Genomic DNA, 27,318 nt, shown 5'->3' on the forward strand with positions numbered 1-27,318 from the left:
ACTTCAGTCAGGAATTCTTTTAGGCTCTTATGCCTGGGAGCCAGGCCACACTCCTGGGTTCTAGTGGATTCACTGCTCAGAGATGGAGTGAATGCATATGGTAATCAGCTGAACCCTATTCACTGCACAGGGAAAGGATCATGCTTTTTCCAAAAGAGCTTGATTGAGTCACAGGGTTAGGAAAATTAACGATCAGACCCATGGGGAAGATATCGGCATGATGCCGCTGATTGCTTTTTCTCTCTAGAGCCTAATTTTTCTTTTTCTCTGCAAGTACAGCTTTTGTTTTGTTTTGTTCTTTGTCAGTGTCTTTGTTCTGTAAGTGAAGCCTCTGTAGGATGGCGTGGAATGATGTTTGCACGCCTACTCGGTCCCTCCAGAATAAGTTCCTCAGGTGTAACTTCCCACAAGGAAGGGAGGTCGCTGCTTTTTTTTTTTTTTTTTAATTTATTTATTTGGCTGCGTTGGGTCTTTGTTGCTGTGCACGGGCTTTCTCTAATTGCGGCGAGCGGTGGCTACTCTTAGTTGCGGTGCATGGGCCTCTCATTGTGGTGGCTTCTCTTATTGCAGAGCACGGACTCTACGTGCTTGGGCTTCAGTAGTTGTGACGTGTGGGCTCAGTAGTTGTGGCTCACGGACTTAGTTGCTCTGCGGCACGTAGGATCTTCCTGGACCAGGGATCGAACCCGTGTACCCTGCATTGGCAGGCAGATTCTTAACCACTGCACCACCAGGGAAGTCCTGGTCGCTGCTTTTTTAAAACCTCTCTCCCCCTGCCATTTGGGTTTGGAGGCCTCTGCCAGCACTTGGGGGTGGTCAGCAGGTCGTGATTGTACCACCTATGGCTTTAGTGACAGGCAGGCTGGAAGATTTGCACGTGCTTCTGTTAATATATATTTCCAAAAATATATTCTCCTATGAAAGTGAAGATGCTAAATAGCCTTAAAGCTCTAAGTATAGAAGATAATAATTTTTATAGTGTAAAATTTTTTAAGGAATAATTTTAGATTTACAGAAAGGTTAGAAAAATAGGATAGAGGGTTCCCGTGTGAGCATCGCCCTGTTTCCCCGGATGCTCATCTTACACAATCTGTATGGTTATCAAAACTCAGAAATTAACATGGCATAGTCCCATCAACTAAATGTCAGATTCCATTCAGGTTTCATCCTTTTCCTTTCCAGCATCAAACCTACCGTCCCATACTGCATTTAGTATGAGGAGGCTTTGCCTCCTTCAGGCTGTGACAGTTCCTGGTTTTCAGGACTAGGGCACGTTTGAGATCTTCGGACCTTCTGTGGACTGTCCCTCCGCTGGAGCTGGTCCACTTTCTCGTGGTGAGGTTGAGGTTATCCATTTTTGGTGAGAGGACCTTGAGGTGACGTGCCCTCCCAGTGTGTGCTGTCAGGGTCCGTGATGCCACTGGCTGCTTCTGGGGGATGTTAATTAGCCTGGGTCACTCGGATAAGGGAGTCTCTGCCAGGTTTTTCTGCTGTAAAATTATTTTTTTTCCTTTTTTAAGTAATTAAAGGAGAAAAGTAATAAAATTTAGATTGGAATACAGGGAAATATAAAAACTTGTAAGATCACTTATCTGTTTAAGCTGTTTTGCTTTTTAAATTCTATTTTAAAAAGAAACCTTTAATTCTTCCTTTAGCATAGCTGTAACTAGCCCCTGGCCTTGTATATAGTTATCTAGATTCTAGGGGTTGACTCCTTATATACATTTTATTAGGGAGAAGTTTCCAGTTGTTCTTAGTGCTCCTATTCTTGTTTTTTTTAAAGACTATTTTTAGAGTAGTTTTAGGTTTACAGTGAAATTGAGAAGAAGGTATAGAGATTTCCCATCTACCCCCTGTGGGCACCCATGCTCATACGCCTCCATTATCAACATCCCCCCCGCCCCAGAGTCGTGCATTTGTTACAATTAGTGACCCCACGCTGACACATCACAGCCACCCAGAGTCCACAGTTTACCTGTGTCCTCACTATTTTCTCTGAGCTCTCTCTGCTCTTACTCCAAGGAGGAATCAGTTTCTTTTCTTTGGAAAGACAGGGGCATAAAATGCAGTTGTGCATGTCTTGGGCCCTCCTGGTTTTCCTTTTCCAATCAAGAGAAGATGTGCTCGCTCCCCAAGGAGATGAGCATTCCTATCCCTTCACGTTCCAGATCCACCAACAGGGATCATCACTTAAAGGGGTGTTGGCGCCTGCCTGAGAAAGCATTGAAACAGACCTTCAGCAGGTTTTTCAACAGAACTACATTGTAGTTTTCCCAAAGAGAAAGAAGACCCAGTCTGGCCCTTTGAGGAAAGAAAGCAAATCAGAGACATTTGCAGTTGAGCTTAATCAAATAGATTTTAACGAAACTAATTATTTTGCATAATTCTTTTAGCACAACCATGTAGCTCTTTACCAAGGCCGGTTGCATTTTGCGTAGATTTGGGTTAATGATCAAAACCAAGGTCATATGAGGGATGAAAAGAAAAAAAGAAAAGCGCATGGGCGTCATCTGGAAGCTTTTTTAGAAACTCAAAATCGCAGACCTGCAGCATCAGAGTCAACATTTAACCCACATGATCTGTATACACATTCAAATTTGGAAGCTCTGGTCTGGGATGACCCTAAATAAAACTGGTGAAACCGTGATATAGAGGATGCAACACAATTAAATGGAACAGATGGGAAAACTTTTATCAACCTCAGGAATGATAGAAAAGTATGTAGTTAACAAATGGAAATATTATTTGAATAGTCAGATGAAAAATGTCCAGTAAATGTGTGTAAAATGAGTGGCTTTAAGAGAAGGGGTATAAAAGGACATGGAAGACCCCAAGGGAGAGGAAGTGAGAGGAGAGGGCCCACAGTTGGGGCTGGGGCTGGGAGTACGGGCAGGGGAGGGCAGAGGTTGTAGGGGAGAGCTCTGGGTGGCATCAGCACCAGGTGGGGGCAATAGGGAGACAAAGCCAGGGGAGAAGAGGGGCCTGGAAGGAACGGGCAGGAGAGGAGCCGCCCGGGGGCCCGTCTCCCGCACACCTCCTACACCTGACGCAGGGTAATTTCACTCTCTTAAAGAGGTGTTTTAAATGAGGAAAAGAAATCTTTCGTACTTATTCATGTATTTACCATTTCCGATGTTCTCCATGACGTAGTATAAATTCAGGATTTCCTGGACTGTCTCCAGGGGGAAAGACATGCAGTTGCAGGATCCATCCCGCTGTCTCCCTTCCCTGCACATCCTGCACCTCCGCTGTCTGGGGTCTGAGAGCAGCTCTTTGATGTATTGTATTCCGTCCCTACAGAGGGCAAGTCTGCTGCCAGTTACTCTGACACGGTTGGAAATGAAAGGTCTTATGCTTCCCGTTTACATAAATAAAAATTTTTATTAGCGGATCTGGAAACAGGCAACCCCTCCTCATATAAGAGAGTTTGGTGACTTGCTTTAGCGTTTTGCCTTTTTTCTTCACTTGGACTTCAGGTTGTTTGAAGGTGAACCTGAGATTCCTTTAAGGAGGCCTGAGCCGAGTCTTCTTTCCATGCGTGTGTCCTAGGCATGCCAGCACAACACCACCGGGGACCGCTGCGAGCGCTGCCTGCCCGGCTTCTACGGGCTGCCTTCCCGAGGAACCCCTGGGGACTGCCAGCCGTGTGCCTGCCCGCTCTCCACGGCCTCCAACAAGTAAGCCGGGCTCCTCCACCAGCCGGTCCTGCCCCGCGTGGCCTGGGTCTCCATCCAGACGTGCACTGATACCTTCAGAGCAAGACCTGTGTGTGATGAGAGTGTTAATTTTGCCCTGGGGCAATTAATTGGGATTAGAGATGGAGGAACAGATTCTCTCTTCCTTAAAAAAAACAAACAAAAACTTTGATGTTTTAAATTGCGTAAGGCAAGTTGTGTGAAGGCAAGGACATTTGCATGGCCGTTTTTGCCCTTGGTCTAATGTTGGCCGCCAGTTCCTTCACACGTATATGTTGTGTGCCTACCACTGTGCTAAGAGGCAGAGGAGATGCAGAGATGAATAAAACATGTTCCTGGGCTTCAGGAGTATTTGAGCGAATGACCAAAATACATAAATACGAGGCTCATTGAGAATGGGCTGAATTCATTTAGTTTAATTTAACGAATCTTTACTGAGCGCCTGGTATATGCTGGGCATCATGGTAGGTGTCCTGAGTGTCAAACTGTTCCTCTGTGGCTGCCGACGCCGTGGAATCCACAGTGCGGTCACGAGGGCAGAGGAAGTGGGTCCACTGTGCAGAGGGAATCTGTGTGGGGCGATTCCCTGTGGAAGCTCTCCATCTGAGACTTGAAGGATGAGAGGGAGTTTGAAGGCAGTGGAGGAGAAGGGCCTGCTAGGCGGGAAGAAGTGGTGCCGCGGTCTGGCAGCGTGAGGGGCAGGTCGGTTTGCGGAGCTGCAGGTGGTCCCGGGGCACAGAGCACGAGGGGAGGCGGAGGACGGTTACAGTCACGGCCTCGACCAACATGCTGGGGCTTGTGTGCCCCCAGGCCAGCGGTCTGAAAGTCTCTCTCACTGTTTACCCTTTAGAACTCTCCCCCCATCCACGCCTAGAGGATTCTCCCATGGGGAGTTTTATTTGGAACTCCAGTGTACAAAACAGCAATCAGGGCTGCTCTGGTGAAATCGTGGGGACCTCGCTATGGCCCCCAGGCCTCCCTTCGCGGTCCTCCCAAGACCAGGAATGGAGTATGAAGGGACCTCGGGCTGCATGGGGGCCTCGGGGGATGCTGGTTACACTCACTGAAGTGTGGAGCCCCTTGGCTCTGTCCTGTAAGCGGGCTCACTCTTGGCCAGTGTGGGCAGCTCTAAGGCAGGCAGCCCAGTCCCGGGAACTCGAGGACAGGAACTCTGCCTGAGCATCAGAGCCGGCCTCCTGGAGGAGGGGACCGCTGAGCTGGGCCTTGGGGGTGAGCCGGTGAACCCGGGCAGATGGGGAGAAGCGCAGTCCGGGCCGAGGGTCGAGCAGGGAGTGTCCAGTGCCCATGGGCGGGCTGCGTGGCCTGGGGCCTTGGGTTCTGGGCTAAGGAGTGAGCACGCGGTGAAAGTTTGTAAGGACAGGAGTGGTAGAAACTAAGCATTTTAATATTTAGGAATTCTGCACCATCCACTGGAGAACTGCATTCATTTCTACTGCTTTGTCAGTTTCAGCCCCACCTGCCACCTCGACGATGGAGATGAAGTGTTCTGTGACCAGTGTGCCCCAGGATACGCGGGGGATTGGTGCGAGAGGTACTCTGCTTCGCTCGACCGGTTTCCAAACCTTTTTTTACTATAAATTCTATGTGTTTATTCTTAAATGTGTGGTTAAGTGTGGCTTTAGAGCCTTTGGTATGTCATTATTATTCCATCGGATCACAGAGAAAAACCAGTCGATCGATTAAAAAATTAATGTTGGAAGTCCCTGGGGACTTTTTGATCTCTTTGAGCTAATCTCAGTTTTCATCAGTATCAATAGGAAACTGCCAGGAGTCAGTACTTCTGTTCATATGTTTGAATGTCCCATTACTCTGGGTGATTCCATAAGCAAGGGGTGGTTTGATGTAATAGTTGTCTTCTGGCGCCTGGAAGCCAGGGTTATCTGTCCCACGTGTATGTCCCGGTGCCAAGTCTGGCTGGACTCCGTGGGAGGTGACATCGCTGAGTGGTGGGATGCGGGTCGAATTGTCTGGGGCCGGAGCATGTCCCCGGGATGTGTGGCTCCTTTTGGACGCCCTCCCCCTGCCACACAATGAGTGACGGGAATCTGTGAATGCCTGAACTCGAGCAGCATTCCTCTCACGGTAAATCTTCGGTAAAGAGTCAGTGTGGTTGATTAACTACTCAGAGAGTCCCTGGATGGTGGGGTAATGTCTACAGTAATCGCATTTGTTTGCATCCCTCTCTCAATCTTCTATATAGATGTGCAGACGGTTACTTTGGAAACCCAACAGTGCCCGGAGATTCCTGTGTCCCTTGTAACTGCAGTGGCAATGTGGACCCCTTGGAGGCCAGGAGCTGTGATTCCGTCACCGGAGAATGCCTGAGATGCCTTAGGAACACTGACGGCCCCCACTGTGAGAGGTGTGCCTACGGGTTCTATGGGGATGCCGTGACTGCGAAAAACTGCCGTGGTGAGTGTGTGACCTGGCGGTCGGGTCCATTACTTATCATTCTGTGAAGTCTCCATCCATTTACTTACGTGCATCAGAAAGCGCTCGGCCCAGGAGGTCAGTTGATCCGGTCTGTGCTGGGTTACCTTGATCGGTTACTCCAAATGAAGGTCAGGTGGCCTAGAAAGCACGCGCCCTTCCATTTCAGGAGAAAGTGGTCCTTCACAGTGTTGGCACTGCTCCCAGTGACCAGGGAGGCAAAGGAAGCCTGTCCCGTTTGTCAGGGAGATGCTACGGGCTTCGTGAGGCAGATGGGATTTCAGGACGTGGAATGGGAAATGGGGAGACCCTAGCCCCCAAAACTGGTGCATCTCAGTGGTCTGCGCCTGAGTCACCAATCCCCACGTCGCTCGGCAGGGCTCTCTGCTCAGACCCTTGAAATTACAGACCATGTAAAACCAGTTACTTAGAAAAGCAGATTTTCAGACTCCTAGAATGACAGACTTATAGCCTTAGGGCTGATAACAGCTCTCAGATTTTTTCACACAGTTCTTGAAAAAGGAATGAAAGAGTAAAAGTGACAATTATAAATTATTTTGATAATTTCCTATAAATGCTGGTCCTACTGTGCTGTTACAACGTGGAGACACAAGAGGGAGCAAGAGATCCAGAAAAGATGTTTTCCTAGGATCACGTCAAGAGATTGACAAGCTTCTGTTGCTCTGGGCCTATGAACCCGATCTTCAGCACCTTGACTGGTTATCATAGGTAGATAATTATGATAACCGGTAATTGTATAAAGCTTCAAAGTTTATGGAATGCTTTCACAATTCTCATGGCATTTCTTTTCATCCTTACTGCAAACCTTGATGATTAATTTCTTAGTTCATTTGTCATTTATTAAGTGTCTGTTACTTCCCAGGCACTATGCCAAATACTGTGATTGGAGTTGGAAATTTATTTAATCAGACTTGAAAATCCCAAGTCTATTTGGGAGCTACACACGATGGTGTAGGAGAGAGGCACGTGTGTGGATTCAGGGCTTTGGAGTCTGACTAGTTTAGAGTCCAGGATTGGTCACCAACCAGCCCTGTGACATTAGGCAAATTTTATTAACCTCTCCTAGCAACTATTTCTTCATACATAAAATGGACATAATTATATGTATACACTAAAGCCTTTCTGAAAAGTCAATGGGATGACAAATTTAAAGTTCTAGACAGGGGCTTCCCTGGTGGCGCAGTGGTTGAGAGTCCGCCTGCCGATGCAGGGGACACGGGTTTGTGCCCCGGTCCGGGAAGATCCTACATGCCGCGGAGCGGCTGGGCCCGTGGGCCATGGCTGCTGAGCCTGCGCGTCTGGAGCCTGTGCTCCGCAACGGGAGAGGCCACAACAGTGAGAGGCCCGCATACCGCAAAAAAAAATAATAATAATAAAGTTCTAGACAGTAAATGGTAGCTATTACAATTGCTGGTAATAAGAGCAGTCATTTTTATTATTTTTCTGTACAGTGCTGTCCAACAGACATGTAAGTCACACATGTAATTTAAATTTTTCTAGTAACCACCTTTTAAAAAGTAGAAACAGGTGAAATACATTTTAATAATACATTTTATTTAACTCAATATATAGAAGTATTATTTTATCATGTAATCAAGTTTTCAAAGTATTAATAACTGTTTTCTTTCTTTTTAATACTGTCTTCAAAATTCAGTGTGTGTTTTATAGCCCATCTCGATTAGGATGCTAAGTTTTCATCAGAAATATTTGATCTGTATTTAGATTACATAAAATTCAATGTTGAAGAAATGGATTCAGACACCCACGTTGTTCAAACATATTTAAAAGTTTTCCATCGTGTTTTCCTTTATGTGCATCCACGCTGACAAACTGCGTCAGCATTTTGCCATGGGGATAAAAGGGAAAATATAAAATAGAAGGTCTCAGGGATGAGTGGAGAGTGCGGGGGAGTGGGGGGGTCAGAACAGGTGGGATTTGGGTCTAGGTCCTCGTTGTTGGCCCAGGGAGCTGGACTGGTTATGGGCTGACCCCGCCTGGCTTTCTCTAGTTTCTGAGCATTTACACTTTTTATTCTTTTCTTATCTCCTTTTCCCCCCCATTCCTAGCTTTGACGAGATGAATTCCTACAACTGTTTCTGAATGTTTCACTAGAAATCCTTCCAGGTCTATAATAAGGGTCCTTCTTACGAACGTCTCAGAAGCCTCCACACGATAACATAATACCGTATTTTATTAGGTGAACCTGGTAAAAATGCCAGTGTTCAGTATTACTGACATCAGCTTTGGTGTGATAGATGTAGTAGTGGCTGTGGACACAGTTGTCCAGGGCAGAGAGTGGTGTGGAGGGAGAAAAGGTTGGTGGGAAGCCTCCTGGGTGCTAATATTAAAGAAACCTTGTGCGAAATAATTTAAGTAGGTATAATTTTTATATTGTGGGGTTCTTCTGAGAATTAAAATACCTGTAAAGAACCTGGCAGAAGGTAATTGCCAGATATTTTAAATTAGTATTATTTATAACATGAACAATTTTTATTAATAATTGCTATTATAATTGTTGTTATAGAGGGATAACTGCAAATAACAGTGTGATATCTGGCTAGCTACATCACCTTTCTAAGTGTTAGACTTCTCACCCAAAAATAGAGAAAATTACAGTACTTCCCTCGTATGTTTGCTATGAAGGTTCATTCATTCATTTCATATATTGACTGTAACATGGAGACACGAGCTGACGGGTGTGTGATAAATGTGATTTGTTATTATCATCAATATTTGGTGATGATCATACTCGAAGTGAACTTGGAATATTCCCCAGAGGAAGGGTGGGGTTTGAGTAAGGCACAGAAAGGGAGGATCAGAGGGAAATACAAGAGAAAAAGGAAGGAAACCAAAGCGTTTGGAAGGGGTCCCCAAACCTTGGTAAGAGAGAGGTTCAAAAGGGAGAGAGGGGTGCATGGCCCGTCCCACCGAAAGATGCATCAGGACGGAGGCAGGATCTGCTCGTTGGATCTGCACCCGGGAGCCCTGGACATTTTAGGAGGAGCAGTTGTAGCAGCCCAGGGGCCAAGAATTGGGCTGGAAGATTGGGTGGTGTGAAGGGGAAGGGAGGGAGGGAGGGAGACGGGAGGGAGAGCCGGGGGTGGAAACTTAGAGAGAGTTAAGGGTTTGCGGTGGGGGGGGAGGATGGCGGGGTGTGAGTGAATGTGTGTGAGTGTGTGATGTTTTCCCTGGGAGACAGTTAAGAGTGGTGGGAGGCTGAGGACGGTTTTAAATACAGGCTTTGTTATTATTTCGGTACAGCAAGGCCAGCAGATGAGGAGAGGACCACCATCACAAAGGCAGTTTGTTACTCTGGAGGCCAGATCAGGGGGGAGTCGGGGGCGCAGGGGACACCCCACAGCATGGGGGTGGCTACACGGGGAAGCACCTGGGCTGGTCACGAGGGGAAGTGTGGACAGGAGCGTTTATCTGCAGGAAGACAAGGGCCGGCAGGGTAAGCAGGTCTGGGACTGGCTAGTCTGAATCATTTCAGCCGGTCGGGGGGACTAGGGACTGTGCCTCTTGTCTGATGCCAGGCCCTGGGGTGACTAGGACTGGTGGACAGTGGAATGTCAGGGCCCAAAGGAACCTGAGAGCCAGTGAGGAAGGCGTGGGGTGCGGGCTCTGGATTGGATGGTTTGCATATGAAAGGCATTCCAGCAGGTGAGCTGTTTACAGTCTCTGGAAATTGACTAGCCCTGGGCGTGGCTGTGTCTCCAGGGTCAGCAAGGCTCCAGAAGTCAAAGTATCAGAAAAACAGAAAATAAAAGTTAAACTACAAGAATGGGCAGCACTGTGTGGTGCTCATGACACTTGACCAGCCTCCTACAAGAGCTGTGAACATCGATCCATGCACACAAGGGAAAAACTAGGGGAGAGAGGCCCAGTGACATGGCCATAGTCAACCAAGGAAGCAGAATCCCACCTCCTTTCCTCTGGCCATCAGCCTTCTAATTTCCAGTGCCCACCCCTGCTCTGCCCCACAAAGGCTGCCACACAAAGTGTGCTAGGGCTTGAGATAATTCGTGACGTTCTTCTTAACGTGGTTATACCATAGGACGGAGAGTGTGCATTTTCCGAGCCCAGGCATTCATAAATGGCACACGTCCTGGGATATCTTGTCAGTGAACATATTACAAATTTTAAATGAAGCACATATTGACAGCTGTGGTACAAAGTAAACGGTTCTTGGACCCGTTAAATTGAATCACTTTGAGAAGGTGGGGGCGACTTTGTGGCTTTAAACATCAATATTCTGGCTGTAGATAAAACAGAAGCATCTGGCCAGAAGGTAAGAACCTCAAAGGAGTCATGACTCAGAACACGGAAATAGTTCATTAAGTTATGATGTATGGTATTAGTTATCTAGGTCGTTATAACTGAGCTTTAAAATATTAAATATGTATGATTGGAATGAGCAAGTGGCTAAATTGATTTTGAAATCTTCTTTTCATGTTTTTTAATGAAGATTGGTTGATGTACATTGGTGGCTCATTTTAAAAATTTCAAAGAATTCATGAAATTGGTTAAGTTCGTTTGCCAATTACTATCTTAACAGCTTCAAGTAATTTTTTTTCTCTGTGATGGTTCCTTTCACCAACCTTATTTTGGCTTACTTTTCAGAAAAATACTAAAATTTTCAAGTTACTGCAAAGCAATAATTTTGTTTCATGATTTGAAACATGAATGTTAAAATTTCTCCTTTGGGGATTAAGGGATTTTATAACAGCCGTACCCAGAAATGGGCACAAATATGCCTTCTGTGTGTGTTAGCCTGTGAATGCCATGGCCAAGGCTCCCTTTCTGCTGCCTGCCATCCTGAGACTGGACTCTGTGACTGCAAACCACACGTGACCGGACAGCAGTGTAACCAGTGCCTGGTAAGACGCCTCCTGGTCATTACATACAATTAACGTGTGTGTCAGTGTTAATGTCTATAAATGATGCCTTAACTGGTTCAAATGAAATGGAATCCCGACCACCAGAAATAGCAAGTTCCTGCAACATGGCTGGTGAGTGCTATGCGGCCCTACCTGGAGAGTATGTATTCGGTTTACAGAGACCAGTGGAATGATGTCAAGAACACTTTAGGAATCTGTGACACATGCAGTTGTTGATTTGGGAAATGTTCTAGTAGATACTAGCCACTTACTAAAATGTATTTTGTCTTCCGTGGCTCTGCCCCTGTGAAACAGCACGGCTACTACGGGTTGGACACGGGGCTCGGGTGCCTGCCCTGTAACTGCAGTGCATCGGGCTCCCTGTCGGACGACTGCACGGAGGAAGGCCAGTGTCGCTGTGGCCCAGGTGTAGCCGGGGAGAGGTGTGACAGGTGTGCCCGCGGCTTCCATGCCTACCAGGACGGTGGCTGTACACGTAAGCTCCTGAATTCAGTGTTTGAGACTTCATTGTAATTCCCAGACTTTTCTTTGAGCTCTCCTTTGACTTCTGTCTAATTCTGTGAAGTTCCTTTACATTCTTTTTTCTGAACCTGTAAGATTTCATACCTTTTTTCTATTTCCTGATCCCTATTCTGGGTAAGTCCACAAACAAGCCTTGGTCAGGCTGTACTAACTGTGTGAGTTTAGACTAATTACTTAACTTTACTTAGCTTTGGTCTCCTCATCTGTAAAATGGAGAAGTCGATTATTCTCTCCATCCAGGAGTTACCGTCAAGGTTGTGCTTAAAGTCCTTAGCATGGAGATTGGCAAACAAGTGCTCGGTAAGTGTTAACTCTCTCTTCTCCCCACCTGTGGAGGCCTTTCCCGGTCTTTTCTCTATTTCTCCCACTGTGCCCTATTCTCTCTCATCCAGGAGCAACTCTCCACAAGGAGGAGCATTCACCTCCCGTGAGACACGGCAGGGTGTTAGGGATCACGAGTTTTCTTTCAGGAACTAGAAGAGTGATTGAGATTATTTAACACAAGGGAAATAACTTGCAGCATCATCTCTGACCCCTTCGGTTGACCTGACGGTCCTGATCTGTAACAACACCTTGTGTCTCTGTTGTAGCCTGTGACTGTGCTCACACTCAGAACACCTGTGACCCGGAGTCAGGGGAGTGTGTCTGCCCGCCTCATACTCGGGGTGCAACGTGCGAGGGGTGTGTAGACGGATACTGGGGCCACGACCCGGAGCTCGGATGCCAGGTGTGCACTGTCACCTGCACATTTTCTCAACTGAGAATTACTTTGCTGTGTCAGGTTTCATTCTTCTTTTACCTATTCGCTTGATTTTAACCTGTTGAGTAGCTTGATGGTTTCTATTCAGAACTCAGTACCGATTGTAGGAATCAAAGTGGAAGAAGCAGCATCCTTAAAATACAGTATTCTAAATTTTCTTCAAGAGTTTAGCTGTGGAATTGATGGTTAGAAGATCAAAAATTTATTTTGGTGCCCTTTAAATATATTCTGCAATATATGCTATCTTCCAGGAGAAAGACATAAATCACTTTATTGGGGGTGGGGGAGGTATGTCCGATCTTCAACGGTTCTGTATTTCTGTGTTACTTTTGTCAGTTAAACTTAGACTTTGCATTTTGGAAACAGAGGGAGTGTTACTGGACTTCTAAAATAATTTTGCTGGACTGCATTGTCCTATTAAGTAGATTGAATTTCAGGCCACGGTTGTGGCCCAGCCTGCGTGTGTCACAAAGGTTCACTAACTTCCAGCAGCATAAGTCCTGGCCTCTTGATGGCTTGTGGCAAAGTGAGTCCATATGGCAATAGTGAGAGCGATCCATTTGTGTGTATAATCTCCCCACGTATAGTGTTTTCCTGTAATCCCCATATGTGTACATTATGAAAATATAAAATCTGCCTTTTTATTTATTCAGTATTTTTCTTGCAGGCCTGCAATTGCAGTAGCGCGGGGTCAGCCAGTCATCACTGCGATGTGCTCACTGGCCATTGCCAATGTAAGCCTGCATTTGGTGGACAGACCTGCCATCAGTGCTCCCTGGGGTACAGAGACTTTCCGGACTGTGTGGCCTGTAACTGCGACCTGAGAGGGACACTGGCCGACACCTGTGGCCAGGAGCAGGGTCTCTGCAGCTGTGCCCCGGAGACCGGAACCTGCTCTTGCAAGGTACTAGCGCCCGGTTCCACTTCCTCCCTCCCTCCCACTCGCCATTCTGACTTCAGGACTTTAACTGTTTAAATAAGCACTTGGGTTTTAGACGCTTCTCATAATGAGTTTGCACCACCTTCTGGGTCTGGGTTTAAATTTTGTGTGTGCTCTTCTAGAATGATGGATGATTCTTTAGAAGGAATTTGTACTGTTAATTACAAGTGTCAGATGATGGGACTGATTTGAAAAACACGCTGAGTTTTCTATCATGTGTTTCAGTTGGCTGAGTAGCCTATCTGTCTTGAATATACAGGTAAAATAGATAACACAGGGCTTCAGGAAGATTTGTGATTCTATACCTGGTAAGTAATTATTCTCTTGTGCGTGCTGGCCAGACTGGAGGACATTTGTGTTTATTATTTTCCCAGGAGGTTAGATTTCAACATCATACTTAACTCCGTGTATTTCCTTTCATTTTCCCGTTGTGCTTTGTTATTAGAAGGTCCTTGGCCATCTTCTCTGTTCCTTTCCCAGGGTCTGAGAGATGGAATCCTGGTTGATTAGCGGTGGGGGAGGAGGAAGGGGAAGCTCATGTGGCTGCGGGGTAACGGGAACATCAGTGGACGTGTGCTTGGTTCACCACATCTGTGGTAGCAGTTCTCACCATGGATGGTCAGCACAGGAGGACCTGCCCTAATAATTATCTGGCCCGTGGCTCTCCACCTGACTGGTCACCTGGGACCTCCAAGAGGATCCAGGCCCGCTCCTGGAGACTCACCAGGGAATCTGCATTTTCCCAAAGCTTCCAAGACGATTCTGATGATCAGCTGAGTTGGGGAATCACTGAGTCTGAGAGAACTGATGCTCAGAGAGGTTAAGGAACCAGCCTAAGGAGCAGCTAGTTAGCCATATTTGTTCATCCAAAGTTATTTTTGTGTTTTTTCCCATTTCTGTTTGTTTATAAACGGTGTCTCTTATTTTCAGGTAAAAATGAGTCTGTCATTTTGTTCCCTTTAGGAAAATGTCATTGGCCCTCAATGCAGTGAGTGTCGAGCTGGCACCTTTGCTCTGGACGAGGCGGACCCTCGGGGGTGCACCCCATGCTTCTGCTTTGGGCTGTCACAGCTCTGCTCCGAGGCCGAGGGCTACGTGAGAATGCCGGTGGGTTACACACGCAGATAAATGTTCTGTTTGCAAGCCTCTACCCTTGGGAGTTGGGTGAGGGTGGGAGAGGCAGCCAAGTACTTACATTAAATTTTGCCCTTACTGCGTCAGAAATTGTAGGAAGCTGATTTGGGTTAGTCCAGAGTCAGAGGTCTGCTTCTGCTGTCCAGGAAGTAAATGGAGCAGGAACCAGGGCGTCAGTGTCGTTCTGTGCTAATCTGCCTGCAGCTTTAGTCGGAGTGAAGAGAAAACTCTCAGCAGTCTCCTTCATGTAATTGGACCTGGCCCAGTATAGGAAGAGTTTGACCCTAAATGCAGTGGTTTAAAGGCATTTTCAGTTCATTTTAATCCAGGTGTTTAAATTGAAAAGAAAAGTCTTTCTTATTCCTGTTATAATAATGAAACTGTCTCGTCTGAAACAGTGGAAGAATCTGACGGTCAAAGGTGCGGCGTTAATTCACATTCTAAAGTGGCTTTGTCCTCCCCTCCGTGACTAGGTAACGCTGGGCTCAGATCAGCCTCTTCTGCGTGTGGTTTCTCAGAGTAACCTCAAGGGTACGACCGAGGGGGTGTATTACCAGGCCCCTGATGTCCTCCTGGATGCCATGACCGTCAGGCGGCATGTCCACACAGAGCCGTTTTACTGGCGGCTGCCCGGGCAATTTCAGGGAGACCAGGTGAGACGTGCACCCAGCCTCCAGCCATCCACATTTCTGGGTGCACTTTGAAATCACAGTGGCCTGGGTTGGCCTATTGCTAACTGGAGTAGTTATTAATTTCCTCTTCTAAGTGGGGATGGAAAAGGTTAACACTTATAAAAATCCCCCAGATGAATGGCTCTTTAAATTTCTCCATCAATTTTGAAAGTCTTTTAAAGTTCAAAACATATTCTTTTTCTTCTTAAAGCAGTCATTCGACAAACATCTATTGTTTTTACTAATAGAGGCGCAATGCAAACTTGGGTGCTCTGGCCCGAGAGGGTCTTCTCAAGAAATGGGCGCTCATTTTTGGGGGGGGGGGGACAGAGACTTGAAGGCATCATGTACATCTTTGTTTATATAAATATAGCAGTCTGTATATGAATTCAGCCTGATTTTTAAAACTTGAAAATATGTGCTCTGATGGCTATACATAATTTTTAATTCAAAGGAGCTTGAAAGTAATTAGAATGACTGTTTTGTTACTTTGGAGCTTACCTTTGTTAGTATCATCAAGAGGAAACATTGGGAGGGGATGGCTGTGGCTGTGGCTTTGGTGATGGTGGTCCCATGGGTGTATACTTATCCCCAAATCCATCAAGCTGTATACAATACATAAGTACAGCTTTTTACAACCGATCACACCTTCATGATGCGGTTTTTAAAACTTTTGAAGGATCGCTTACTTAGGAACGATAGCCTAGGTCAATTTAACGATCCATAATTAAGTAGAATTAGAAGGAAACTCATATCAGACAACGTATTCCACCCACGTGATGTATTTTTAAGACACAAGATTTCTTTCAAATGGCAGCAGGCTTATGATAAAATAATTTTAAACCAGTGCTATGCCAGAGAAGTAAACAACACTGTACTCTTCGACAGCTCATGGCCTACGGCAGCAAACTACGGTACAGCGTGGCCTTCTATTCTTCCAGTGGGATCGGCACCTCCAACCTGGAGCCTCAGGTGCTCATCAAAGGAGGCCAGACCAGAAAGCAAGTCATCTATGTGGACGCGCCCGCCCCCAAGAACGGACTGAGACAAGAGCAGGAAGTGGGGATGAAAGAGGTGACCTAGCACTCTTTTCACACAGGCCCCTCGGGCTGGGAACTCTGCTCTGCATGCAATGAAATCATGAAGCTGCTGTAATAAGAGAGTGAAGAAGAAGGCTTTGGGTCAAAATTCCAGTGGGTTTAGCAGAACTTCTACAGAGAATTCAAATTTCACATTCTCAAGAAATGTATATTAGGCTTATGTTAATTTAGTGCAAATTGCATCTTAAATCCTTTATCGTGGCACACGAGTCTCAACCTGTTTGGATATGATGGTCTGGAGTCTTTGGCTGCCCTTGAATTTGGAAAGTGTGGATTCCTTCCTCCAGCGGATGTTTACTGACTGTCTGCGTGGCTAGCGCTGCCAGAGGTGATGTGAGGCCGTTGATAAATGAGATGGTGCGGCTGCCACCCCTGGGAGGTGACACGAGAGCTTCCTCACTTAAACTCAGTGTCACTTAGAACTGGGCTCACTGCTGGAGAAATTTCTAAAGGAATTAAGTTCATATGCCTCTGAGGATCTGTACCCTGAATTTAATTGAATGTGCTTCTCATCCACAGAATTTTTGGAAATACTTTAACTCTGTTTCTGAAGAACCTGTCACACGCTCAGATTTTATGTCTGTTCTTAGCAACATTGAGTACATCCTCATCAAAGCATCTTATGGCCAAGGATTACAGCAAAGCAGGTACTTGGAAACTTCTGGAAGTTTCCAAATATTTTCCTTATTTGAAAGCAAACTGAAGGGATTTGATTCACTTTTCCTTCTATCTTTAATATATATATTTCTGTCCCTCACCAAAACCTTATTAAATGTTAATATTATTAGGAAATATGTGAAAAGTGACATAGATTATCCATCTCCTGTATTAATGTGGATATAACATGTAAGTACAGGATGGTGATATCTTCTATGTAAACAACAAAACAGTTCTGCTATTTTCTGCCCTTAAACTGCAATGCCCATTTCTCTGTCACAGGACATCAAGAATGCTGTCCCCTGCTCATGTAGTACTACTCCCATAAAGAAAGCCGCCTAGGTTATGGCCAAGCTCGTACTTCAGATTCTTTTAGGTGTGCTTTCTCTAACATTATATTGAAGTTCTAAACTTTTGGCTGTGGACCTTCCCTGTATAATGACTAGTGTGCTTTTAGTGTGTTTTTACCCATTTCCTTTACAGCTGTGAGTAGGAACTACTCTCAAACTGGCAGGAAAGCTCTGGTTTCATATATGTGCCAACATTATTCAGTAATGTGCTGTTTCAAGAAAGTGTCTTTTTAAATATTAGTGTCTCCTCTCACATTTCTTAACCCAACGGTTTCACAGAATCTCAAATATTTCTATGGAGGTTGGCAGAAAGGCTGAAGAGTCGCACCCCAAGAGGGAGGTGGCATCCCTTTTAGAGAAGTGTCTCTGTCCTCCTGGCACAGCTGGATTCTCATGTCAGGTAGGGAGACTGTGGTTAACATCCGTTTCCTGGTTTGGGGTTGAAATATGCTTGTTACAGCAGCTCCGAGTGATGAAGAGAACTGTGTGTCTCTATTACATCATTTTTGCCTTTTAAAAATTACTTGTGGTAGAATAGGCGTAAACATAAACTTCACCATCTTGACCATTTCTAAGGTGTACAGCTCAGTAGCGTTAAGTACACTCACACTGCTGTACAACCAATCTCCAGAATTCTTCATCTGGTAAAACTGAAACTCTGTACCCAGGAAACACTAACCCCCCTGGGCCCTCCCCCAGTCTCACCCTTCTACTTTCTATCCCTATGAATCTACTACTGTAGGCCCCTCATGTAAGTGGAATCATGCAGTGTTTGTCTTTTTGTGACTGGCTTATTTCACTTAGCATGATGCCCTAAAGATGGATCCATGTTGTAGCACGTGTCAGAATTTGCTTTTTTTTTTTTTAATTTATTTATTTATTTTTGGCTGCATTGGGTCTTTGTTGTGGGCTTTCTCTAGGTGTGGCGAGCGGGGGCTACTCTTCGTTGCAGCGCGCGGGCTTCTCATCGCGGTGGCTTCTTTTGTGGAGCACGGGCTCTAGGCACGCGGGCTTCAGTAGTTGTGGCACACGGCTCTAGAGCACAGCCTCGGTAGCGCTAGAGCTCAGAGTGGCTCTAGAGCGCAGCGTCAGTAGCTGTGGCGCACGGGCTTAGTTGCTCAGTGGCATGTGGGATCTTCCCGGACCAGGACTCAAACCCCACGTCCCCTGCATCAGCAGGTGGATTCTTAACCACTGCGCCACCAGGGAAGTTCCTTGCTTCCTTCTTAAAGCTGAATAATAGTCCATTGGATGGATGGACCACATTGTGTTCATCCATCCATTCATCAGTGGACACATGGGTTGCTGTCACCTGTGGCTATTGTGAATAATGCTGCTACAAACATGGGTGTACCAGTATCTCTCCAAGATCCTGCTTTCAGTTCTTGGGGTTTATACCCAGAAGTAGAATTGCTGGATCATGCGGTAACTCTGTTTTTAACTTTTTGATGAAACACCATACTGCTCCACAGTGCCACACCTTTCTAATTCCCACCAGCAAAGCACAAGGCTTCCAGTCTATCCATACCCTTGCCAACATGTTATCTTCTGGGGGTTTTTTGTTTTGGGTTTTTTTTTTTTTTTGATACTAGCCATCCTAATGCGTGTGAGCTGGTATTTGATTTGCATTTCCATGATGATTAGTGTTAATGAGCATCTTTTCATGTGCTTGTTCAGTCATTTGTGTTTCTTTTTTGGAGAAGTGTGTATTCAAGTCCTTTGCGCATTTGTTAATCAGGTTTCTTGTTCATTTCCTTTGCTTTTGCATTCCCTCAGGACTGCGCACCTGGTTACCACAGAGGGAAGCTTCCAGAAGGTGATGGCAGGAGACCGCGCCCTCTGCTGGCTCCCTGTGTGCCTTGCAATTGCAACAAACACAGTGACACCTGTGACCCTGAAACGGGGAAGTGTTTGGTACGCTGGTTTGTTTGGGTACTTGCCTGACGCTTAGAATTAGAGCAGGCCCTGAGCATCTACATTTCCAGTTCGAGGTCGTACAAGCGTCTTGATTTAGAGTTTAAATTTAGCTAAATGTAAGATATACGTATATTTCCTTCAGAAAGGTCTAGCTAAGTGGTCTGATAATGTTGGTGGAAATTCTCTTATAAATTTTACTTCCTTGACTCTGTTTATGGACATCAATTTGGGAATTAGTCAAGTGTCTCTTTTTTTTGTTGTTGTTGTTTTTTTTTTGCGGTACGTGGGCGTCTCACTGCTGTGGCCTCTCCCGTTGCGGAGCACAGGCTCCGGACACGCAGGCTCAGCGGCCATGGCTCACGGGCCCGGCCGCTCCACGGCATGTGGGATCTTCCTGGACCAGGACACGAACCCGCGTCCCCTGCATCGACAGGCGGACTCCCAACCACTGCGCCACCAGGGAAGCCCGTCTCTTGTTTTTACTTGCAGTACTGGTGGTTGTAGTCAAAGTACGTGAGAACTTTCTGTCATAGAATTTGAAGGGTCACCTGGAGGTTTCAAAACGAGTTAATGTCAAAGTTGAAAATGTGTTTCTCTGTGTAAAGTGATGCCCTCTCCTTGCATTTGTTAAAAATTACATGTTGTCCTAGAGGTCTTAGTGTGCATTTGTTTCCTGGCCACCTACCCCTAGGCCGTCAGGGACACAAGGAGAGTTCTGACCACTGCAAAGGACCAAGTGACCCAGACAGAAGTCTTGTGTTCCTGAGGACAAACTCTTGCATCCAGGATGTTCCTTAAGCCGACGAGACCTTATTGATAACATAGAATAACCCGATATTCTTTCCCTACTCGTGAAACCTCATTCTTTCTGATAACTCATGTGGGAACATTGGTTCCTTGTCTAAATTGTGCCAAGACTAACCTGCTTCAGGTAAAATAACTCACTGAAGGAAAATGAGCTCCCCACCAAGAAAGACACACCAAAGCCTTAGAGATCTTGGCTGTGGCCCAAACACAGGAACCAGGGTTCCCACACCAGATCCATCTTCTTCTGTTTGGAAGCATCTTTCATATGTGGAATTTAAAGGCAGTCTCCACTGGGAAAACTCTTAAACCATAGCAGTGCCCAGGTGAATTTAGAAGCTGAAGCACTGCTTGGTTCTCCTCAGTTAAAAAGATGTGTGTTCACCTTGGCTGACTTCATTATATATCTGGAATTAAAGAATTATTCCAAGTCATTCAAGGTAAAGTGGACTTAATGATGATGCAGATAGCTGCAACACTGTTAAAAAAGTTATTCATTCTAATCAGCTCACGCTCCGGGCAGAAGTAAAGTCCTAATACAGAAAATGAGAAAATCTCATTTAAGAATTTAAGGAGAATTGATTTCAGGCAACTTCAGGTGAGATGTAATTAGCTAAGAAGGTCCCTTGGCCAATCACGGGGACAAAAGTCACACGGATAGTTTGAGAAGTTAATTGGTTCTTTCATGCTGCATCTTTCCTTGGTGCAGCTAAGCACTTTGACAAGATTAGGTACTCCTAGGACATTAAATGATTCCCCTCCCTTTCCTGACCTACCAGAACAAAGTTCTCAGGTCAGTGGCTGACCTGTCAACTTATACTCAGGAAAGAACACAGCCCACTTAACCCACCGTCGATTTCTTGAATCATCTATCCGTTCTCTTCTGCCCTCTCAACCCTCCAGTGTGATCACTGAACCCCAACTATGCACAAATCAGTGCGCTTCACATCGCTGTTTGGGTCCCTATACATTTTAGATCCATATTTTAAGGCTCTGAAAGCTGGCCGCACTGGGTATATTTTCTATAAGAAGAATGTATCAGTAACTTCTAGGTTGTGTCGGATGAATGCAATCTTATAATGAACGAAGGCCACAGAGCTGCCAGTGTGTCCAGGATTTTAAAAATATGAAGAAAAATGCTCACCCTTCCTTGAGAATTAAAAAAAGTCAACTGATATGAAACGTGGTAGTGCTGGGCTATTGCCAGATGAGAATGAGTTCTAACAGTTTCCCATTGTTTTCCTCTCCTTTTGAAACATGGGGCCCCAGAACTGCAGCCACAACACCGCCGGAGACCACTGCGATGTGTGTGCCCCCGGCTACTACGGGAAGGTGACCGGCTCGGCCAGCGACTGCTCTCTCTGCACCTGTCCTCACAGCCTCCCTGCCAGGTGAGCCTTGCAGGTGCACTGGCACGCCCGCACCACCCACTGCTGAAGGCGGGCTGCTTCCACTCTCAGCTTCACTTTCCAGGGTCTCCACGTGATCTGTCTTAATGAATACTCTGTGTGTGTCGAGAAAGGCTAATTTTAAGAAAAAGTGTTCATTCTTCCAGCATTTGAGGAGAATCTTTTCAAAAGCAAAGTATCTGTGTGTTAGTTTTGAGTGTTAGAATGGAACCCATTAAAGAAAGGACTTTCAGGTTTTTCTTTTTTTTTTTTTTTGCGTTATGCGGGCCTCTCACTGTTGTGGCCTCTCCCATTGCGGAGCACAGGCTCCAGATGTGCAGGCTCAGCAGCCCAGCCGCTCCACATGTGGGATCCTCCCGGACCGGGGCACGAACCTGTGTCCCCTGCATCGGCAGGCGGACTCTCAACCACTGTGCCACCAGGGAAGCCCCAGGTTTTGTTTTTTTGAAGACTAATTTTAGCCTCCAACCTGTGGAACCAGTGTGCCTAGAGATGAATTGTTATTAATTTTATGAATAATGATACGAAGAATTCAGTTCCTGTTCAATGCAAGGGAATGGGGTTAGAATTTATACATGCTGATGTCTGATGAAGTGCGGAAATGCTGCACGGTAAGGAAATTGGGGCCAGGTTCTACCTCATACTCATGATGCTTGTATAGAGTTACCTGAACACATAAAAGAAACAAGAGATTTTAGGCAGGAATTGGAATATCCGTGGGTCCTCTTTGGTTGCAACAAAAACTGTAATTCATAAATAACATTTCATTATTGCTTAGAATATTTGACAAGGCATTGAACATGTATAGATCAAATACCAACTTTTGGTATACTAAAATGAAGTTTTCTTTTTAATATTTGTTCTAATCTTCTGTCTTTTATTGTCTCCAAGTAAGTGTTGCTTGACAACGAATACCTAATGAGAGGCACTGTGTAAACTGCTGTAAACTATCAAGCATCCTAAAATGTATTGCTGCTGCTATTTTTTGTATAAAACCTGTATATAAAGTTTGAATCATCAATTTCACTCATGTAATCTAAGCTATATGAATACTTGCATATGTGTATAAAGATGGGCATTGCTTGTACTCACAAGAAATTGGAGGAGGGCACTAAAATATCTCCCTACACGGGACTGATTAAATACCTAGAGTGTATTGTGGTACGTATCTAGAGTGAAATATTGTACCAACACTGAGAAAAGAATAAGGCATTATCTGTCTGTACAGAATTGGAGGAATGGCCAATGGAATTATGAAACTGAACATACGGTGTGATGCCATTTTGGAAAACATTCATATCCGTATGTATGTCCATGTCCACAGCTCCATAGCTGTACATGCCCAGAGAAATGTCTGGACGGGTGTTTTACACTTCTGCTTTGCACAGTTCTATACTGTTTGTGTATTTTACTTCTTCAGTTACAGAAAGTCCACACCATCCCCACAGCACAGCCCCTACACACACACACACACGCGCGCGCGCGCGCGCGCTGATAAATTAGTACACTGTTAGGAAGAGACGGTGAGGGTGTGAACGTTCCGTGTGTGCTGTGCATCTGAGAGGCCTCGAAAGACGTGCTTTGTTTTCTACATATTTTGTGTTTTCACTGAAGTCTGTCCCTTTAGTGTTTAAGGAGGGAAAAAAGTCAGAAGTGAAGCAGGGCTCATAGCAACCCTGTAACTCATGCTGGGAACTTCTCTTACCGGCCAGATACCCCAGCTGTTTCTTTAGTGGTTTGCAGGTACCCAGCTGAGCCTCTAGTTGGTGATTTAAAATGTGGAGGCAGAGGCTATTGAGAAAAAGGAACACGCCAGAAGCTGCAGTCCCCGAGTGAGGGGTCACAATCTGAGTGGATCATCCGGTTTTTGGTGCTCTGTCCTTTTGCTGCTGTAGCCCATCGCCCGACTCCCCACCTTTAGGTCCAGTTACCCTGAGATCCCGCCCTCACTCTGCTTCTTTCCCCTGCTTTTCCCTCTTGCCTTTCACCGCAGTCAGGTGTATCCCCAGCGCTGGTCCAGCTCCCTTCTCCCTGCTGTTCCGCACGTTTGCGCACGTGCAGCTCTCTCCAGCCACCTTTTCATCTGATAAGTCAGATAATTCACGTACATCTCAGAACAAGCCCCTTTTCACCTGGGAAGCTTTCTTGTTTGGTGACTAAGTAGTTGTCTTCTGTAAATCGGGCTGCATCCCCTCAGCACTCACATGGTTGTCACTGGACAGGCATCTGTGAGTATCTTCTAGATACAAGAGATGCAACCGCTTGTATCGATTATGTGTTTATTTTCCTTTTTTTTGCCCCAAAGAGTATAAGCTCTAAAAAACTTGTCCAATTGTCCAGTGTCATCAGTTGTTTTTTAGGACAGTATCATGTACCCTAAGAGTAACGAATAAGTACCCTAAGAAAGATTTGAAGTTGTGTATCTGAAAATTCAAAAAAATTCTTTTCTTCCAGTTTTAGTCCCACTTGTGTCTTGGAAGGTGATCACGATTTTCGCTGTGATGCCTGTTTTCCAGGCTACGAAGGACAATATTGTGAAAGGTATGTCACCTGCCCCTTTTATACACATAGGACATATTTATGAACGTGATCGGGAGCCCTTATCAGTTTGGATGTGCGCGATTGATAATGCAAAATGAAACCCCCCGGGCATCAAAATAGGTAAATGCACTTCCTTGTGACCATCTCATCCTCCTTTCAGGAAATAAAATGCAGAATAAGGTGAGTGGCCTGTGTTCTCTGCACGTCATGTGGCAGAAGTGATTACTGTCCTTGGGAAGCTGCTCTGTGTATTTACTCACTGGTGTTGACCCTCCTGTCTGTCCTGCGTGTCTCCTTCTGCAGGTGCTCCTTGGGCTACCGTGGGAACCCTCAGATGCCGGGCGGCACCTGCCAGAGGTGTGACTGCAGCCCGCATGGCTCTGTCCACAGTGACTGTGACCGCGGGTCCGGGCAGTGCGTCTGCAGGCCGGGGGCCACGGGGCTCCGCTGTGAGGACTGTGAACCAAGGCACATTCTGGTGGAGAGCGACTGTGTGTGTGGGTATCACTCCTCTCAAGGATGAAAGGTGGTTTCTCCTCCCAGATGGTTTCCCGGTACGGCGCCCAGTGGCGTTGGCAGGATAGAGAAAGTCCTACTTTATTTTAACGAATCATAGATTCCTTTGCATCTGCCGAACTGAACTCTGTGAAGTGCGTTTGGAGCCGAGGAGAAGGTTCTAGGATAACAGCATTTATCTCTCCATCACTATCAGCAGCACAGCAATGCCAGCTTCATGGTTCAGCTGGTTAATGTCCCCTCTAGTGGAGCCAAGGGTCAGTCAGAGCAGAGAGGACACCTGTGGCTGCTCATTTGTGTCACCAGATTTCACGTGTGGCCTCAGCTCTTGGCTGTTGTGGAATTTGTTTTCGCCAGTTCTGATTTATTTGAATAGCAAGTACGTGAGGTAGTGACCTTGGGATGTCTCCTCAGTGGTTCGCGGGGAAGGTAGGGAAGAAGCAAGGTCAGGATCATGGCAGTCCAGAGCTCTTTTGCTTTTCTTTGTGTGTTTGTCATTAGCAAGACACATCCGTTACTTTCTCCACTCCCCTTCATTTGTACTTGCTGAAGGTGTCTGCAAACTATCTGAGGAAATCACAGGCCAGGCCCTGACAGGACTTGCACTTGGAATTCATGACCGTAGGTCCAAGTCAAAGATGGGCAAACGTGCTGTAAAGGTTGGAGCAGCGTTTCTGTGTGGCCCTGGGGAGTCACTAATGTGACCTGCGTCTGGGCGTCGTCATCTGAGAACAGGGGCTTGGGACCTGCTTACTTCCCGAGGCACAGTTGGCATGAGGATGAGATGGGATGAGTCCTCGGAAGCACTGTAGATGTTGTTATTACAGGATGCCATGCGCACACACAGGAAAACGTGCCGGCCGCTTTGCTTTAACTTGAACTTCCTCTACCCTGTAGCCTGTGACGATGAATGTGGAGGCGTGCTGCTGAATGACATGGACCATGTGGGTGATGCCATCGTCTCTGTGAACCTCTCCGGCATCATCCCTGTCCCGTATGGGATTTTGTCAAACCTGGAAAATACAACGAAATATCTCCGGGTAGGTACTAGGAATACAGAGATGGATAGAAACATGTGTCATGGGGAGGTGAAGACTTGGCCTGACAGTAGGGGTCATTTTTTCTGCCCATGCTCCGCATAGGTGCAGGAGCCTCAGTCCCAGTGTCCAGCGCTGGTAGGCGCCAGGCCTTCCCCTGAACCTGACCGGGGACTGCATCATCCACATGATAACTCGTTTCACTGTGGGGCAGCTCTAATTGGTCAAGAATTGATCCATAGATGCCTCCTTGTAGATTCTTCCTCTGTGTTCCTCTTTCTCCTGCCTTTTGGAATAAGACAAAGTCCACTCACCCCTGTTTATAACAGGTCTTTGGATAGTTGAAAACAGCAGACCTAATACAAACACAGAAAAGGAATCAGGATGGCATCTTCTTTAATGTGCTGAATGAAGATGAACTATTTTCTGTCAGTGTATTATTCTTAACTGGAGTTGCAGGGCACAAAAGTTCCTCCTCCCTGGAAGACTATATGAAAATCTCTGAGGGTAAATCATCGTTTTATGTTTAGTTAAAATCTGTGTTTTGATCTGGGTCCAAAAGAAGGTGGGAAGGTAAGAAATTGACTTACTAGACAGTGTTTTTTCATTCTAATTGGGAAAACATGTGATTCTTAATTTGGCTTAAAGCCTATGCATTAGAATTTGAGATATTTAATTCACTGTGCTCTGCAGTAATGCGTGTGTGTGTGCGCGTGCGCACAGTGGAATCCCGCTGCTTCAGTGATCCACTCTTGTTAATCCCGGTCTTTTCTCTTTAGATATAATGGAGTTAAGAAAGGTTAGGAAACTCTAAGAGATGTTTCTATATTATTTTTCCTCAAATAGAACGAAATGTTTTGAAAGATAAGAAAAAAAAGGAAGGAAAGAAATGTTTAAGTTTTTTTTCCACTCACTATAGACACAGTCAGTAAGTACTACTCTGTCAGTTTGGGCTCCAGCAGTACAACTATATTTCTTTTTACCACGTGAAATAAACACTTGATTTCAACTTTAACTCTTTTTGAGTGATCTTCCCTCATTTAAACCACCTTGTTAATTCCCTTAAATGACTTCTTATGTTTATGTAAAGTTCTCAGGAGTTTAAAGTTGTGAACCCTTCACTTTTTCTTGTTTTCACTGTTGACCTACACTGCGACTTGGGCAAGTTGATAACTGTCTTGACCATAAACAATAATCTAGCCCCTTCAAGTGTTGTTGTAAGGTTTGAGTAAAGTCATACAAGTAAAGAAATTAGAAGAGTGTTGGCATAAATTAAGCACCTCGTTGTTAGTAATTATAAAGGCTTTTCTTTACTTAATACATTTGTATTTTAGCTTAGTAAGCATTTTTTGAGGTGTTAGCAATTATAGTTAAAATTTATGTGACTCTACTGTTAAGTTCGGCCCGACTCACCCAGGAATTGCAGCAGTTCAGTTCTGCATAACCCACCAGACTTTCAATTCATATCTACATAGGAAGTTCAGTGCAAAAGATGGCAGTATGGAACCATGTTGCTGAAGTCAGAACTTCAGTGAATGGGATTCATTTTATTTTTTAATGCAATTTCAAGGAAAGGAGAATTTCTTTCTATGAACAAAAAAGGTAATAACAGGTGATTGTTAGTTAAGAACCAGAAGATTTATTTTGAAGCGTTATAATTTGTTTTCTTCATTCTTTTAGGACTCTTTTTTAAAAGAAAATATACAGAAAGAACTGGCAAAAATACAGCTTGAAGGTGTCTCAGAACAAACAGAGGACCTGCAAAGGAAGGTAAGTTCTTCACGTAAAGGGCCTGCTCCCCCACCCACTCCAGCCCTTGTGATCCCTTGCCGGTGGCTGCCTGGAAGGTTCTGATCAGACCAGGGCAGCCTCTTCCTCCCAGGAGCTGTGCT

The 27,318-nt window shown here is 45.5% G+C and overlaps 1 protein-coding gene across 1 annotated transcript in view; it reads left to right on the forward strand.

Moving 5' to 3' along the window:
- LAMA1 (laminin subunit alpha 1) overlaps positions 1–27,318 on the forward strand; it is a 149,718-nt gene that overhangs the window by 70,283 nt on the left and 52,117 nt on the right. The window contains exons 17-34 of the mRNA XM_019920618.2: positions 3,550–3,677; positions 5,161–5,247; positions 5,917–6,128; positions 10,941–11,047; positions 11,363–11,543; positions 12,181–12,317; positions 13,018–13,254; positions 14,254–14,397; positions 14,898–15,077; positions 15,984–16,169; positions 16,715–16,842; positions 17,482–17,602; positions 18,979–19,116; positions 21,193–21,314; positions 23,787–23,873; positions 24,177–24,370; positions 25,287–25,429; positions 27,107–27,196. Of these exons, the coding sequence (XP_019776177.2) occupies positions 3,550–3,677; positions 5,161–5,247; positions 5,917–6,128; positions 10,941–11,047; positions 11,363–11,543; positions 12,181–12,317; positions 13,018–13,254; positions 14,254–14,397; positions 14,898–15,077; positions 15,984–16,169; positions 16,715–16,842; positions 17,482–17,602; positions 18,979–19,116; positions 21,193–21,314; positions 23,787–23,873; positions 24,177–24,370; positions 25,287–25,429; positions 27,107–27,196 (2,622 nt within the window). The remainder of the gene's footprint in view (positions 1–3,549; positions 3,678–5,160; positions 5,248–5,916; positions 6,129–10,940; positions 11,048–11,362; positions 11,544–12,180; positions 12,318–13,017; positions 13,255–14,253; positions 14,398–14,897; positions 15,078–15,983; positions 16,170–16,714; positions 16,843–17,481; positions 17,603–18,978; positions 19,117–21,192; positions 21,315–23,786; positions 23,874–24,176; positions 24,371–25,286; positions 25,430–27,106; positions 27,197–27,318) is intronic.

This window comes from Tursiops truncatus, chromosome 13 (assembly GCF_011762595.2).
Source record: "Tursiops truncatus isolate mTurTru1 chromosome 13, mTurTru1.mat.Y, whole genome shotgun sequence".
Classification (NCBI taxonomy): domain Eukaryota; kingdom Metazoa; phylum Chordata; class Mammalia; order Artiodactyla; family Delphinidae; genus Tursiops; species Tursiops truncatus.